The sequence below is a fragment of the Penicillium taxi genome (assembly GCF_028828555.1).
Source record: "Penicillium taxi strain IBT 34144 chromosome Unknown utg000003l_segment0_segment0, whole genome shotgun sequence".
Classification (NCBI taxonomy): domain Eukaryota; kingdom Fungi; phylum Ascomycota; class Eurotiomycetes; order Eurotiales; family Aspergillaceae; genus Penicillium; species Penicillium taxi.
This window is the reverse complement of record NW_026643205.1, coordinates 508,294-524,670: the sequence shown is the minus strand read 5'-3', so window position 1 is coordinate 524,670 and position 16,377 is coordinate 508,294. Positions and strand designations below refer to the sequence as shown.

The following is a 16,377-nucleotide window of genomic DNA, read 5'->3' as shown; positions in this document are numbered from 1 at the left end:
GACCTGAGACATGGAATTTGGTTGAATTTTGATGATACCTAGTAATACACGGAGGGTACTCACCACACCGGGGTATAATAATGCTTCATAGTCGCATCGCTATAAGCATAGATCATAAAGAGCACATTTTACAAAAAGCGCGATTCGCAAAGATGGAACAAGCCATCAATTTTAGCCACCACGGCCACCACGGCCACCACGACCACGGCCGCGACCACCTCGAGCACCACGGCCTCCGCGGCTTGAACCCCGGCCAGAGATGCGACCACGACCTCCTCCCGCTCCTGTTTCTCCTTTTCCTCCTCTCCATGCTCCTGCTCCTGCTCCATTTGCCCGAGGCTTCGAAACAATTGGAACAGTAGAAGTTGAACGAGTGGAGGCTGGTCCTTGTGGCACAGGAGTCAAAATCTGCTGGCTGACGTTTTTAGCGCCACCTCGACCATGGAATGATGGTTTCTTTTTTCGCGAAGGACCAGAGCTATTTCCATCGCCACCGAAACCGCTGTCACCACGTGCTCCGTGAACGATGCCACCCTTTCCATTAGTAGGATCTACCACCCTTCCACCAGTAGGGCAGTAAGTGCCGCTGGAAAGGTAATGGGGCAGACGGGGGTCACGGCGACTATCTCCATTAGAAATAAGGTTTTCGATTCTGGCAGGATCTACACCTCGAAGGCTGGGAAGAGGTGCCTCATAACGCTCTTTGTCAGTAAGGTACGGGCAGTCGCCCAATATGTGTTTGAAACTGTAACACCTAGCACATTGAAGAGCGATCTTGAAATGATCCTCCTTCGCTAGGGTTTGTGAAAAGCCCATAAGATAATGATCACATCGTGTCTCCACGTGCCAAGGACAACCACAAATGTCACAGGGGACTTCCCCTTCTATGCTTTGTAATGAAGATTTGCATTCTTCATGATTATGGCCCCTCTCTCGGCACCGATCACATCGTCGCCAGAGAGGGCAGAAAAGACTCTCGTGTTCACCCCATGCTTGACAATGAGTACACTAAGATAGGTTAATATGATTTTGGTCATGTTACCAATAAGATCTTGACTTACCCTTTTCGAGGGACATGTGTCAGATAGATGACCCTTTTGTAGACATACTTTGCAACCAACTGGAAGATCGCCATAGCAATTCTTCGGGTCCCGATCCCAGTACATGAACTTGACCTGATCACTGTAATCCTCATCGTCCAAATCCCTCAAAATAGTAGGCGGTGTCGAGTATTTCGAAGAAAAAGGAACCTGCGGAGGTGAATTTTGAGTAGACTTGGGCATATTGGACTCGGTGGAGTCTAATGATGAAAAGATTTTAATATCGTCCTCTGTGTCTTGATCCATTGCAATTGTAACGGACGCCTCCGGATTGTTGACAACTTTTTGAGCTTGTGGCTCGGTGCCAATATTCAGTAGAATTGAATCGTCGTTTTCCGAATCTAAAGATATCGCCCCATCGGAGTCACTCTCAGTGCCCGCAGAATCCTTTTCGTTCTCGCTGTCGTTGGAAACGCGCCAGTATGCATCATTCACAGCTTTGAATTTTTTTGACTTGCTGTCCTTGGAGGTCCGAGCCTGTGAGGTAGATTGGGATTGTGGGGTAGGTTGCGCTGAAGAAGTTGACGATGCGCTTCGCTTTCCAAGTGTAGTGCGCACGGCCTTTTTGCTAGCTTTGTTCCAGTTGATGGCGGGCGCGGTACTTCCAGCATTGGGGTTGGCATTTTGCGGGGTATTATCGGCGTCGTTGTCGACGTCCAAACCCGTTTCTACCGGGTCAACCTCAAGTTGACCACTGAAGGTTGCACCGCGAGGTACAAAATCGCTGGTCAAATCAAAGTTGTTGCGCCTGGCCCGTTCCCGTTTGTTCGGTCGCTGTCTCTTTCTTGGGGGAAGGTTGGATTGGTTGTCAATAGAACCATTGGCAGATAAATGGTTTGAACGAGTTCGTTGAATACCGACAGATGCAGTTCGCGAATCAATATCGTCTCCGGCTGAGTCGGCCATCTCAACGGGGTAAAAAGAGTTAGAATTAGTACACGCGCGTAAGCAAGAGGTCTCTATTGCTATCGCGACAGAAGAAAAAAAACAAACACGAAAAATAGAAAAGGTTGAGACGGAGAGGTGGAGGCAGAGAAAGCGAAGAGATCTTCGTGCAACTTCTTCATCAACACTTTTTGCAGTAGACCATAGGTACCATTTACGCAATTTTTCATTACCTCACTACGTGAATAGCTAAATTACTAACAATAGAGAAATTTAGCCTTTCAATAGTTACTGCCTCAAAGTAAAAGAGAATTAGGCTCTTTACTACCGATTCGTTTGTAAGATTCATGGCTTTAGTTGAATAATGGCACTATTCCTAGGTAGTTGACCGGAGGATCTCGAAGAATGAAACAAGATAGACCATCAGGCCATGTTGAAGGTGAAGGCAATCAAAAGGAATATGGCCAAATCCATCATCCCATTATGATGCTATGATCTGGGAAAAAAAGCAGAGATCCCCCTCACCCTGAGTACGAAAATAGAGGCGGAATAGAGTCTAGGCTAGGATATATTGAGTACCAGAATGCACGTGCCCCAATCCAAATCCTATTTGCCCGAACTTCTTTCCTTCTTCTTTCGCCTTCGTCCATTTATTTCACTGTGATCTCCAGCATCAGATTTTCCCATTTCGGTAAAAACCCAAGCAAGTAACAAATCTTGCTCCCGTGACTCCGCCTATCCGCCCGACAAGTCTGGGCCGGTGCCACTTCTATCCCCACGCTCCTTTTTCTCGTCCCACCCCCCCAAATACCATCAAGCTGGCTTCCGATACCTCTAAATCTTCCCTGTTGGTCCCTCGTGCCATTTCATTTTCACCAAAAATGGATGGACAACAGCGGTTATCTCCTCATACCCAGAAGCAGGGTCGTCGGCGACGATCCAGCAGTCTCATCTACCAGGAGCCTCCAGAATCCATCGAGCATACTAGCGATCAGGCTGCTCTACCTAATCTCAATGCAAACTGGGTGAATGCCAAAGGTTAGTTATCTGTCTTGAGTCTTCCCCTTCTTTTCAGATACCTCCAACCCTGCGGTCTGGACACCGTGGACAGTGGGTGAAATAAAGATGCCTGAAATAATTGGGATTCATGAACATTTGGCTAATCATGAACTTCTTTTTATATAGGTGCTTGGACCATCCACTTCGTACTCATCGCCGCGCTGAAGATCTTCTGGGATATTATGCCCGGTTGCTCACAGGAGACTTCATGGACCCTTACCAACATCAGCTATATGTTCGGCTCCTTCCTTATGTTCCACTGGGTGCGGGGCATTCCATTCGAGTTCAACGCTGGCGCCTATGACAATCTCAACATGTGGGAACAAATTGACAACGGTGACCAGTATACACCGACCAAGAAGTTCCTGCTATGTGTGCCTGTCATTCTTTTCCTCGTCAGCACTCATTATACCCACTACGATCTGACCTACTTTACCATCAACTTCCTTGCCACTCTTGGTGTTGTGATTCCGAAACTACCTTTCGTATGTTCCATTTCTCTTTTCACCTCCTATCTTTGGGATTCACTGCTGACCTTTTTTTTTTTTCTTTTACAGTCGCATCGCCTGCGGATAGGTCTATTTGCTGATGACCTAGACGAATCATAGTGTATCCTTTTGCCTATTCTTGACTGTTTTATTGTCTGCTCCTTTTTTTTCCCTTTTTGCTACATTGGCACCTACGGTCGTCGAGCTCGCTCCCCACCTTCCCTTGTCCTATTCTTAAAGACTCTTTTTGCATTGCGTTGATTGACGGAGACTCGATCCGTCGTCGAAAAAATTGTTTTCTCTTTCTCGGAAATAATGGATTGGGTGGGAGATTCATGGTGCCTTTGCTCCCTGTCTAGATACCAACTTTAGAGCCCTGCATAACTCTGCACAATTTTTGGCTTCTTACTTTCCTTCTGAACCGGACAATAATCAATCTGAAACAAGAGAGCCAAATCCTCAGGCTAAAACAATCTGGAGGCTAATTATGCAGGGATCTTAGCATGGACTACGGATCTTAGCTTGGCGGGGCTCGATCTGAGTATAAAATACATTTAAACTCCAGAAATTCATAATTATTAGTCAGTACTGTAAAATGCATACAGGTAATACAGCCGCATGGTTTGTACCGTATAATCCGCCAATAACATCAATTCTGGATATCGCTCGGTATTTCCCGTTGTATTTCCCGTATGCATTCTCCTTTAGTCAGTCCATAATTAAGTAATTCGAACTGTCATCATTGGTCTATTTTAGAATCTGAAATGTTTGTTCAAAGGATATGAAGGGTTCCTTATTTTAGGTATAGAGAACAAAGAATCAACATACTTGATATTTACTATCTTAATGTATCAACTATCTCCTAAATTCTACTAATATAAACTCCTCAGTATTCATGATCTTTGATCTATCTCCTCTTCTGTACACTTGAGTGGCTTTTCTGCGAGTCTTTAAACCTGACTAATCGCTTATCGATAAGACGCGAGACGCCAACGCGAAAATGTTCGAGTTAAATCAATATGAGATCACAGTCTCGGACAAAATGGTGTATCGAGAACCCCAGGATATTCCATACACATTGATTGAGAATGTGGCAGCATTCCTCTCAGAATCTCTTTGTCAGACATCCCATCGCCTCGGTACATATTCGTGACTAACTCTTTCTTACAGACGTGCAAGCGTTAAACATCTTGATCAGCACGGTTGCCTCCAGGACATACGCGTCAGAAAAGGCATATAGGCCAACCCAGAAACATCTCGCCCTCGCAGCCACCTTTCTCGTCCACCCATCAACGACAACGAACGCCAAGTCCGCCGGGCACAAAGAAGCTTGCAATGCTGCGCTGCAGCTCTTACGACTAACCAGTTGTCTCATCAGTCCCAAGGATGCCAACTTCAACCTCGCGTTCAACTTCGAGGCTTCCCAAAACGCAAGAGGTGGACGACAGCGGAGGGATGACAGTCCCGTCCTTGATCGTAAGAAAAAGAACGAAGTATTCGATCCTCATGCTCTGAAGTATGTGGAGCTCGCTGATGCCGAGTCGTTATGGACGTGTGCCGATGATTTCTGGCATGCTGTAGGCTGGGCCTTTAACTGCTCCGTTCTTCATCCTGAGAGATGGGAGCACTGGAACATATGGCTCAAATATATGTGCGAGGTGATTCTAGATGATTGGAAACAACGTGAAGCGGAATACGCAGAGGCCAAGGCAGCGAAAAAGAGCATGTCGCCTGCATCTCCTGAAGAGAACATAAGAGGTAGAGGTGCTCGGAAGAATGAAGATGAAGACCTGGACATCTTTCGGGGGAGTCTGATATTCCAGTACATTTCGGCTGGTTCTTTGGCTGGACGAAACAGTCGGATCATCAAGTCTATCTTTGCGGATGGAAGTAGCAATTCTGTCAACATGTTCCGCCAAGTGTTTACTCAGGAACTCAAGCGTTCTGGAAAATCACAGAGCAGGAAGAGAGTTCGTGATGTCAATATCGACCGAGAGGAATATGGCGATTACCTGAGCGATGATGATTCCAATGAAGAGGAAGATGAAATCCCCGATACGAGCAACCCACAGGCCCGTGGCTCATTGCCACCAATGGGTGCTAACCGGCCAAAGCGTACAAGACGAGGAACAAGATCAGACGCTAACTCGATTAAAGATCCGAAAACCAAAGACCAAGCCTCCTTGACAAACCACAGTGGCAGCGTTGCGATGATGGGCGGTCTTGAATCGATTTACTTGCGTAAAATGCTTCTACACATCCTATCGCTTGTCTCCGAGCGGCTTCCCCAGGACTATGTGTCTATCTACGATCTGTATCCCATGTTCGTTGACTACATCCGCCCTCTCCCCCTTCCAGTGTTCCAAGCTTTCGTCAGCCCAACCGTGCTTCCAGTGTTCTCATCAGAAGAACACACCACGTTCTGTGAGATCTTGCTTTTCACCCTGCGCGAAAGTTCTGCCCCGGCGTCAAGCGAGGAATACCTCAACCAAGAAAAGTTAGAGAAATGTTTCCTTCCTTACACAGCAGCCAACGCCAATCGTGTCAACAACGCAAAGGTGTCGATACTTCTCGAGGCCCTGGTCATCCTCCTAGCGAAGAATGACATGTTGGTCGTCACGCCTCTTTTCAGAAACGCCGTCGAAGAAGGAATTCACCGGCGGGCTGACAGGGTGCATGATGAACGCCGTGGCGTGAATGGCCGCCGTAACGCGAATAGCCGAAACAAGGACTCAATCGAATGGTGCTGGCTTGTAGAGAGCGGTGATAGATTGATGCTTATGATGGATCTTTTGTCACTGAAAGATGAGGAGTTGAAGTAAAGATATGATTTATATGACAGTCACGATGCTAATGGGCATAAATAAGCGTTCTTCATTTGAATACTACGACTTCAACTAACTTGGTGCTGCTCAGATAGCTGGATTTTCAACTACCGTGTCTTCTCAACCTTGATCATGAGGCAACCACAGACGTCAGGAAATTTGGCAGCTCAAGGGAAGACTATAGTCCCCTAGTACAGAACAAGCAGTCCGTTTTCAAAATGTCATATCAGTGGGCAGATCATGGTTATGATAAGTTCAAAATTGAGGTAGTACTTCATCCCCCCCCGGCCTCTGTTGTGCATTTGGAGACTCCAGATAATACCTACCAGAGGCCTATCTACACTCAGTCGAACCACTTTCTCTAAAAACTGCAATGACAGTTCTCTAGATATCTCTCACTAGGCAAAGTCCTAGTAGGAGGGAGTTTTACCAAATTTTATAAATCCCACTCTATTTCTCCTCATTTTCTGGTCATTCCCAGGTTCATCCACCCAGGTGGGAAATCTTGGAGGATGCGTCATTCTGTCTGCTCTTTACGTCCTTCGATCACCCAACTTTTATGAAGCTATTCAGGGAGTAGATAAGTGGGGCATAGATCAGAGCCGCATCCGCGATGAATACACATCACATGATATGCCGATGTCAATGTTGAAATTTAAGCTTCGCTGGTCCACTTATCTGATTCCCTTGAGCCTTGAGCCTTGAGCCTTGAAAGGCATGATCTGGCCTACTATCATCAAACTACAGTTTAACGATCTAGAGTAGTATAGAAGTTTTACTCGGTTGCACATAATGTACCGCAGGAATTCGGAATCTCCCTAGGGCTCATCTTATCTACCAACAAAAAGTTACACAAGACATAAAAAAGAAGCATGGCTATGACATGCACCTCACATATGCATATGCAAAGCAATATTAAAAGCAAATGAGTATCTCGAAAATGAGGCATAAGCTTGGAGAGAGAGAAAAAAAAAAAAAAAAAAAAAAAAAAACAAAGAAATGCACATGTCTCAATCCTAAGATTCAGAATGAAGTATGGGAAGACGAGAAGGGGAAAAAGCGGATCCAAGCATATTTTTATGAAAACGGCTCAAATGGGTGGTGATAAAATAAAAAGCGCAATCGTCACAGTCGTAAGAGGGCGCGGACGCCGAACATCATGAGGGATACATCAGGGGAGAAGTGGAAATAGAACAGAGATGAGATAAATGAATAATGGGTCGCTGGGCACAAATAAGACCCAGGTTATTAGTTCTCTCACTGTTTAGTAGTCGTCGTCGTAGTCAACTTGCATCGGGCTGCCTTGGTAGCGGGTACGTTTTGGGCTGTAGTTGCCGCCGGATGTAAGAGGACGAGGTCCTGTTGGCTTTCTGGTTGGGGGAGAACGGATGATCGAGTTCTGAGATAAAGGGTTAGTATTGAATTTCAAGGCTTGATAAAAAGGGAATACATACCCGCGAGGTGACACGGTCGGTGCCATATGAAGCCTGTGCTTCATCTTCGGTGACCTTTGGGGGTCGCTCAGGAACCAAAGGCCCATCATCTAGGACCTTCGGAGGTCGAGGAGGTGCCTGTTGTCGAGCACTGCCCTCTGAATAGCCTCCATCTGAGATTGGAGAGAGACGGCTGCCATTGCTATAGCGGTTGGTAATGGGTTGGACAACGGGCAAGCTGGGGTTTGATCCCCACTGCTCCGAGGTCGGAGACGCAGTCAATGAAGTGTACGTCTGGGCTTGGGACTCTAGTGCAGACTGGAAGCGACCGGTAGGGCCTTGACGAGGCTGGGGGTGTTGTATTTCAAGGCTGCCACGATGAGCCCGATACTTGGGGGCCTCTGAGACCTGAGAAGGAACCAGAGGCGAAGGCGGGCGGTTCTCCTGCTGAACGCCCTCATCGTCAGTGAATGTAGATCGGAGACGGTCATCGCCTTGAGGATCGTAGTAGTTGCCGGTCTTGTATGCCTCATCGGACCCAGAGCGGGAAATTTCCGAGTGAGGGCGCTCCTTTCGTGTAGGCTGGATGCTGTTGCGAATGTTGTCGCCCATAGAAGAGGCAGTTGTCTTCGACCAGCGAGAGATCTTCGGGAAGATAGAAGAGCTGGTCGATTTGTGCTTGCGGTTCTTGTCGGCCTTTGGAGTCGTCTCGGTGCTCCGAGCCCCGCTGCCAACCGGTTTCCGAGGTGGTGTCGATAGAGGCATGGATCCAGCTCTTTCGTGACGGATTTTTTGCTGAATTGGGAGATGCGCACTCATGTACGCATCATCACCATCGATCTCAACATCCTCCTCTTCGTCCTCTTCAGGGACAGTGCTGACTCGCTGATCCGCAGTCATTGGTCGGGGACTCAATCTATAAGGAGGGCGGCTTCCAAAAGGAGCGTCGGCGTTGCCATTAGCCTCATAACCACTCGGGTCCGCACCTGACAACAGACCACCGCGGGGTTTGATATAGCCCTGTTCTTCACGCATGGCCTCAACCTCCTCAAGCAACTGCTCAAGCATGCCTTCAATCTTAGTCAGATCATTGCCAGACTTTAAGCTAAGACCTTTCAAAGCACGCTTGAAGATGCTCGCTCGCTTAGTCTGAATATCTTCGTCTTCCGCTACTGTGTTCAGCTGACGGCCTCGAGAACCGCTGGGAGGCAATGGACGAGGTCCACCAAGTGCTCTGTGAGTTTTCTCATGCATCTCGTCGCTGTTGTCCATGATCAAGTCATCTTGCTGCACAATAAACTTCTTCATCGCTTCGAATGAGTTGCGCATCTCAGCTGCACTCCGAACAAGAGTCACCAGGATCTCAGTATCCCGGGCATTTCGTTGGGCATCACGGACAGTGAGCTAAATGCAGCGTTAGTGATGGGTGGGTATTTTCCGGGAATGATGGTACACTTACATGATCCATGAGGGCAACAATGTCTTTAGATTGAATGCGCTCGATGCCGCGGCCAGTTGAGCTGTCGTAGAGTGGCGACCCTACACCGTGAGAATACCCGCTGAAGTGTCGCTGTTGATCAGTGGTAGGAGCAAATGGGTCCTCGCCCCCAGCGGGATTACCAAAGCCTTCTGGTCCTCCAACGCCTCGTGTGCCTTGTTTGGGAGTACCAACGCTGGGAGACAAAGGGTTGGCAGCCGATACGTAGCCCTCGTCCTTGGCTCCGGGAGGTGTACCGAACAGTTGTTGGGCCTGTTGGTCGAGATAATAGTCCTCGTCGGCACCAAAGATGTTTCGAGCCGTCTCATAGTATTCCGCATCGAGACCAACCGGTTTCCCGTGAGTCAGACCCGCAGCTGCTTGGGCAGGGTCGTAGTTAGGGATTTGCCCAGCGGGCACCCAATGATCAGTGCCGTAAGCAACTCCGCCAATGGGGCCTTGAATGATGGATGGGTTAGTATTGATCTCAGACTCCGACTCTTCGCTACCCTCGGCATCTTCAAGGGGGCTACTGAGGTGGCGAGCAGTCGCGGCCATCATACCGGCCTCTTCCAAGTCGTCAATAGACTGAGTGACACTCTGTGGGGGAGAAGTGAGACCCATTCGTCGAGGGAAGGATGTTTCATCAGTACTGGCAGCATCTTGTCGTTGTTTCAGAGGGCTTCCGCGGTAAACCTCACTCTTTTCGGGGCTCCGACTTCCTGCCCGTGGAATCTCACGATCAACGACATCAGATTGCGTACCGGACACATATGACTGGGAGAGAGTAGACGGTTCCAACAAAGAAGCAACAGCTGACTCAACACCGACTGGATGCACGAACTGGGGGTTGGCTGCAGCGCCGCGTGCCACATGCTGGCCCTGTTTAACCTGGTCCATGAAATCAACATCACTACCATCTTCTCCAGCCGAGAGTCTGGACTCTTCATTCTCATAATAGTCATTTGTCTGGGTCAATTGTGAATCCTCATATCCCAATTCGGGACCTTGGCTTTCATGCTTCGATAATCCACCCTGGCTTATAGGGCTAGCACCTTGTCGCGTTGATCGTGCAAGATTTGTGCTGGGCGCAGACGATAGAGTGTCAATGGATAGGCGGGGTTCCATACCTCGCTGGCCTTCCAGATGAGGCTGCTTGTTTGCAAGTTGGGCGGTTTCGATTTTTTCACTGACAACACTCTGGATAGGGCTGAGCGATCGACCAGCCTGGTAATGGCTGATTTCTGCGGATTGGTGTTCTGGATAGGCAATATCAAGCAGATTGGCTGCAGCGGCTGCAGCAATGGCCCAATTTGCACCGTCACTTCCAGGAGACTGGCTCTTGGCACGCAAGTCACGATCCGAGGCGCTATGCAGGGATAGATCCCGCTGCGACTGGTTGCCATGGCGCATACCAAGTTCATATCGAGATTCAAGGGTTGGTGTGCGGGATTGTGTGGATGAAAGAAGTTGTCTGGGTGAGCCTGTGGAGAGGTCCGCGTGCGAAAGTCTCTGGCGAGGGGTGAATATTTCAGATGGTTCAGAGAGCAACGATGTTCTGGTCACCTGGGAGTCGAGTTCACTGCGCATCGGCATGAGTGGCACGTTGTGCTTCTTGAAAACAAGCTCAGTGTCGTTGTAGCCCTCCACACTCTTCCGCGAGCCACTTGCCCTTCGCTCCTGTTGTCCAAGACTAGACTGAGAATCATGATGCTTGAGAGATGCCGCAGTCAACGCCGAGCCTACTCGTCCAGCAGCTTGGGCATCGCGGAGACCCTTGCTTTTCTGTCGACGAAGCACATCCTGCTCAGTGAGATCAGGTCGGCCCCACTTGACCCATGCAGCATCAGACGTCTCGCTACTCTTGCTGGGCTTGCGCTCGGTGTTTCGATATTCTGGCTTTGAGTCACCAGACAGAACAATACCCTCATCTTGGCTGTCCTTATTCAAAACCACCTTGGGCTTCATGACATCCGGTGCACTGGCATGTTTTGATAATCGTCGAACCAATTCTGGTCCCTCTTTAGAGCTCCCCGTGGAAGAAGAATGCGAGTTGGCCATATCCTGATCAAACTTGGATTTGTTTTTCATGACTTTCTGGTCCTTCTTGAGTTCCTTGAGCTCTGGCAAGATCAGTCGCCGAATCGCATCTTCTACTGTCTCTAGCAACTTCGGGTTGTTGATTGAAGATTTCGAAGCTCCAGAGAGCATGGAGTATTGATCTCCAGATTTGCGGTTCGAGGAAGTGCTGAGAAGGCTGGATTCTGCGCTAGGAACTATATCCTCCTCTCCCGAGCCATGACGCTTCCGGTGTGTTGATTTAGACTTAGGCTCAGGATCCAGATAGACCTTGCCGCTCTTGCCCTTGTTTTTACTCTTGCTCTTCTGCTTGCCGCTGGAGACCTCCTGGGGTGGACCGCTGAGCTTTTCTGCCGCTAGATGTGCGATACGCTCTGTACTCAGACTGCGACTGCGTCGCCGGTGCGGGGTTTTCAACAAGCTCTTGTCTTTTTCCTGGTGAGCTTCCTCGCGCTCGATACTTTTACTACGTTTTCGACGAGGCCCAGCGGAGGACGTAGTGTCGAGCATGCTATCTGCGGGCATGGAGGAAATATCTGACGTTCCGGGTAGATATCTGCCTTCTTGGGACATGGCTGAGACCTCACTTCCTTGTTCACGATTCATGAACTCGATTTCAACCGGGTGAGGCGATGAATCCAGTTGACCCTCTTCAGCAGAATTGGAACTAACACTTTGATCATCAACAGTCAGACTTTTGTCTTTGGCAGGTGAGTTGAATGATATCCGATGGGTATGAGATGGCTTGCGACTGCTGCCCGAATCGGTGATCTGAATATGATCTGCGTCCCTGTGTTTTCTGACACCGGACGGGGTTACACGAACTCGTACACTAGGCCGAGAGACAATGCCGGTAGATCCCTTCCCACCCTCAAAGTATTCTATGAGGAGGGAAGTCTGCGAGTCCCGCTGTGAGCGAGACAGCTTGTCGTCCCGGTCCCGATGGCGCCGGGTGGACACAGTGATAGGGCTACCGTCGTCCGGAATTGAATACGACGTTTTGTCTGTGCGGCGAGAAAGGTCAGTTGCCAGATCAGTGCCCGTTATGCTGTTGCTCGGTGATTCGATGATGGATTCTGTGGGAGCGGGAAGGACTGGTCTGCGGGTATTGACCCCCATAGTTGGAAGAAGTATCTGATTTTTTTTCTTTCTTTCTAATCCTCGTTCAGCCTGACAATGGCATGCTCTGGTAGAATCGAAAAGATAGAACCAGGTATTGTAGAGGGATGGGGGAAGAAATGATCATTTGTTGATGGGTGTATGTTGACACGATAAGGTGGGGGGGAGAAGAGGGTTGGGAGGAAAAGAAAAACAGCCGGGGTAGATGGAGGTAAGGGATGGTAAGTTACTTGATTTGAGAGAATTTCAAGCGTACCAGCGACAAGTTCACCTTCACGGTGATACAAAATTAAATGTTAAGGATGAAAAGGACGGAAAAAAAGCAAGGTTGTGGTTGCTAGGGAAAAAGATCATGAACCGGAGCCGTTTGATGTTCGGAAGTTTTGGACCTTGGAACTTTTGGGGTTTTGAGTATTGGGGAAAATTGAATGTTGAAGAAGAGAAAAGGAGGATAAACTGTTGTCACATTACGGAGTAACAACGAGTAATAAAGATTCGATCAGCCCCAGCCTCTTAAAAAACCAAATGGCTGGTGAGAGGTAGACTACAGGTTCCGATAGGCTGATGCGGCAACAGTGAAAGTACCTGAGAAGTACATATACGGGATTGAATCAGGCAGATCTCGGGAGTTCATCACATTTCACTTGTCCTAGTATCGCAGTTAGAAATTTCCTTATTTCTTATTTGTTTTTTCCTCTCTCTGAATCCATTCTGTATCACAACACGGACCTATTAATTGAGACCCACCAAAGATCTTGAAGGCTAGTCCCGTCCAATTTGATCCAATTTAATCCAGTTTGGTCCAGTTTTGGTCGCCTAGACGACACAGACCCTACCATGGAGTGTTCATGATTGGCCCATACTCAACTGCCAACTCATCACATTGAGATACGGTGTATACTAATTTGGCTAGAGGAGAAAATAGATTATAATAGATTATAGAAAGTACTAACCAAAGACCCTTGAGATCCTTTTTCTTTAGACCTGTTCATCCAGCATTTCTATGCATCTGACTTCTGCACCTCGTGCATCTTGACATTATGAGCAAACGAATGGAGGCATGTAACCGCCTGCGAACAGGCATAATTGCTTTTTTAAAATAACCAATTCATCTTATGGAAGTGGAGTCGCTGCTCGTTTCAATGAACATGTCATATTTTCGATATAGTACGCCGTTTGATTTAGCTACTCCCCATATAGGGCTAGCCATCCACGTGGTTCTGATTCTAGGAATGTGTCCCACACATGGTTGGATTCCATCAGATCCAAGATTCCCAGTTTGTTTCCACATTCCAGATCTGATATAATCTTGGAAACTACAAAGAAGAGATTCAATCGAAAATGAATTATATCTACAAAGCTGAACTCCATAATTCCCAAACAATATGCGACGAGATAACTTTTTCAAACACACTTTACGTCATGCGCATTACCCTAATCTTCGTGCTTCCGCTTGAACTTGAGGGCGCCCTTAGGCTGGCTGCCATAGGTGCGGCGTCCTTGTTGCTCTTGCTTCCTGTCGCGGCTCATACTGGCACCCAGCTGAATGTCAATCCGAGGCGGGGCGGAGAAACCAAAGCCCTTGGCAACCTTGACCAAGTCAAGCTTTTGCACGTCGAACACGGAACGGAGGGAGTGCGAGGCATATGCTTGTAGGTACGATCGGTATCCATCCTTCGCGGACTTTAAAGAAGTTAGTAAGAGTAATTATCCCAAGAGGAAAAACACGTACCTTGTTGAGATAGTAGTTCTGGCTAATGAGCTTCTCAAGCTGAGACTGCACGTTAACAATCTTGGAGGCTGGGAACTCGAACTCAACCACCGGCACACGTGCCTCCTTGAGATGCTTCAGGAAGCCAACCTCTGATGGCTGCAGGAACATCAAACTGCGACCCTTTCCATTGGCACCACGGGCAGTACGTCCGACACGGTGGATGTAGTCACGAGGGTCATCAGGAGGGTCAAACTGGATAATCCAGTCAACGGCAGGAATCTAGAACGGAGATTGTTAGAGCGTATTTCAAGTTAAAAAATGGAAGAAAACATACATCAAGTCCTCGGGCAGCAACATCAGTACAGATCAGTGTACCTTGCTTAGCATTGCAGAACTCAAAGAAAGTGTTGGTTCGTTTTTGTTGCTTTTGTTTGCCATGTAGCTCCAGAACGGGGAGATCGATATAGTTCAACAGTTCCGCGTGGTACTTGACACAGTTGCAGCTGGAGAAGAAGACAATAATCTTCTTCTTCAGGTTGCGCTTGAGGAAGGAGAACAGAAGCAAGAACCGCTTGTCCGCCTCACAAATTACGTATCCTTGTTCCAAGCCGGCCACGGTGCTGTGTTCCTTTCGGTGATCGACGTTAATGTACAAGGGTCCAGGGCGCAGCGAAATACGGGCCAAATCCTCGACCTTGGTGGTCTGAGTGGCGGAGAACAGCATCGTTTGGCGTTCTTCGGTGGGCAGAATCTTGACAATCTGGCGCATCTCATCCTCGAAACCGACTTCGAGAATTCGGTCAGCCTCGTCAATGACTAGGGTCTTCAGATTCTTAAAAACGAAGCCTTGTGTGTTTTGGAGGTGATCAAGCAGACGACCAGGGGTAGCAATGAGCAGGTTGACACCCTTGACCAGCTTGTCGGCCTCAGCACGACGGTTGGCACCACCAATCACAATACCGTAGGTCTGGGAGTGGTGTGCCATTAGTTCACGGGCAACACCAAAGATCTGGAGGGCCAGCTCGCGGGTGGGAGAAACAACGAGAACACCAGTACCTAAGCAGGTAGAATCAGCAAGGTATTCTTCATTTTTCAACATTACGAGATAATATAAAACTTACCGTTTCTAGGCTTGAAGCGCAAGGCACTGAGCATCTCAATGGCAGGAATCAAGAAGGACAAGGTCTTGCCGGATCCAGTCTTGGCAGCTCCCAGAACATCACGTCCAGCAAGCAGAGGGGGGATAGTACGCTGTTGAATCTCGGTCATGGTCTCAAAGCCCATATCCTGGATACCCTTCATGGTCTTCTCTGAGAGGTTCAGCTCGGTAAACTTCTGCAGCTCGCCTTCTGTCTGGGGCAAGCGGACTTGATCCATTGTAGGAAGATCGGCAGCTGGGTCATCGGAGTTCTCCTCACTTCCCTCATTCTCTTCCTCCTCGTCATCTTGGTCTTCATCCTCAATATCCTCGACATCCTCGTCATCATCTTCTTCTTCGCTTTCCTCGTCGTCGCTTGGCGAGTGGCTCACTTTGCGCTTCTTGATGGATTTCTTAGTTGGCTTTTCGGGGGCGGACTTGGAGACCTTGGAACCCTTTTTTGAAGTCACATCAGGAGTAGACTTGGCCTGAACGGGCTTCGGAACATCTTCTCCATCGCCAGTGGGCTTGGTGTGCTTTCTCTTGCGCTTCTTGGAAAGGTCCTTCGCGGTGTCCACGGGGCCGGGCATCTTTCTAATTGAAAGCACAATAATGTGCACTAATCAATGTGGAAGAAGCAGGAGATAATTCTGGAATATGTTCTGGTTGAAATCTACCAGAGTGTTTTGATCTCCGAGGATATGTCCTGGGTATCGCAACAAAAAACGGGTCTGCTACTTTTTTTTTCTGGTCGGTGAGAAGAGGCAGAATCTCCACATCACGTGCTGATAGTGATTGGCGCCATACATTTCAGGCATCAATATTTGAAACGGACCACATGGATAGATCGACGATAGCTACGTTAGGTACCGCACCCTCTTACTGTTACTCACCGCTAATATCCACCATAGTATCCGTACTCCGTACATACCAGGCTGAGAGAAATGACTCCAGAGGCCAGACTCGGGAGTTGATCAACCCCCGGGGATCCTGCTCTCGGTTGGAGAACTGCCAAGACCATACGGCCCCCCTGGATTTTAGGCAGGGACATTTAACCATC

General features: G+C 48.4%; 5 protein-coding genes across 5 annotated transcripts; 2 read left to right on the top strand and 3 right to left on the bottom strand.

Annotated features, from left to right (window-relative positions):
* Positions 1–171: 171 nt before the first annotated feature.
* N7495_003676 (zinc knuckle domain protein) lies at positions 172–2,006 on the bottom strand (the record flags this gene model as incomplete). The annotated part of the gene is made up of 2 exons (XM_057206327.1): positions 172–1,008; positions 1,110–2,006. The coding sequence occupies 2 exons, from the start codon at positions 2,004–2,006 to the stop codon at positions 172–174; spliced, it is 1,734 nt and encodes a 577-aa protein (XP_057064007.1).
* An 860-nt stretch (positions 2,007–2,866) lies between these two features.
* On the top strand, positions 2,867–3,652 carry N7495_003675 (ORMDL family protein; the record flags this gene model as incomplete). The annotated part of the gene is made up of 3 exons (XM_057206326.1): positions 2,867–3,023; positions 3,171–3,529; positions 3,602–3,652. 3 exons carry the CDS (start codon positions 2,867–2,869, stop codon positions 3,650–3,652), a joined length of 567 nt encoding a protein of 188 aa, XP_057064006.1.
* A 922-nt stretch (positions 3,653–4,574) lies between these two features.
* N7495_003674 (uncharacterized protein) lies at positions 4,575–6,354 on the top strand (the record flags this gene model as incomplete). Its single annotated transcript, XM_057206325.1, has 2 exons — positions 4,575–4,650; positions 4,703–6,354. 2 exons carry the CDS (start codon positions 4,575–4,577, stop codon positions 6,352–6,354), a joined length of 1,728 nt encoding a protein of 575 aa, XP_057064005.1.
* A 1,267-nt stretch (positions 6,355–7,621) lies between these two features.
* N7495_003673 (uncharacterized protein) lies at positions 7,622–12,465 on the bottom strand (the record flags this gene model as incomplete). Its single annotated transcript, XM_057206324.1, has 3 exons — positions 7,622–7,756; positions 7,812–9,194; positions 9,250–12,465. 3 exons carry the CDS (start codon positions 12,463–12,465, stop codon positions 7,622–7,624), a joined length of 4,734 nt encoding a protein of 1,577 aa, XP_057064004.1.
* A 1,434-nt stretch (positions 12,466–13,899) lies between these two features.
* Positions 13,900–15,907, bottom strand: has1 (ATP-dependent RNA helicase HAS1; the record flags this gene model as incomplete). Its single annotated transcript, XM_057206323.1, has 4 exons — positions 13,900–14,148; positions 14,198–14,458; positions 14,514–15,235; positions 15,301–15,907. The coding sequence occupies 4 exons, from the start codon at positions 15,905–15,907 to the stop codon at positions 13,900–13,902; spliced, it is 1,839 nt and encodes a 612-aa protein (XP_057064003.1).
* Between the last annotated feature and the right edge of the window lie 470 nt (positions 15,908–16,377).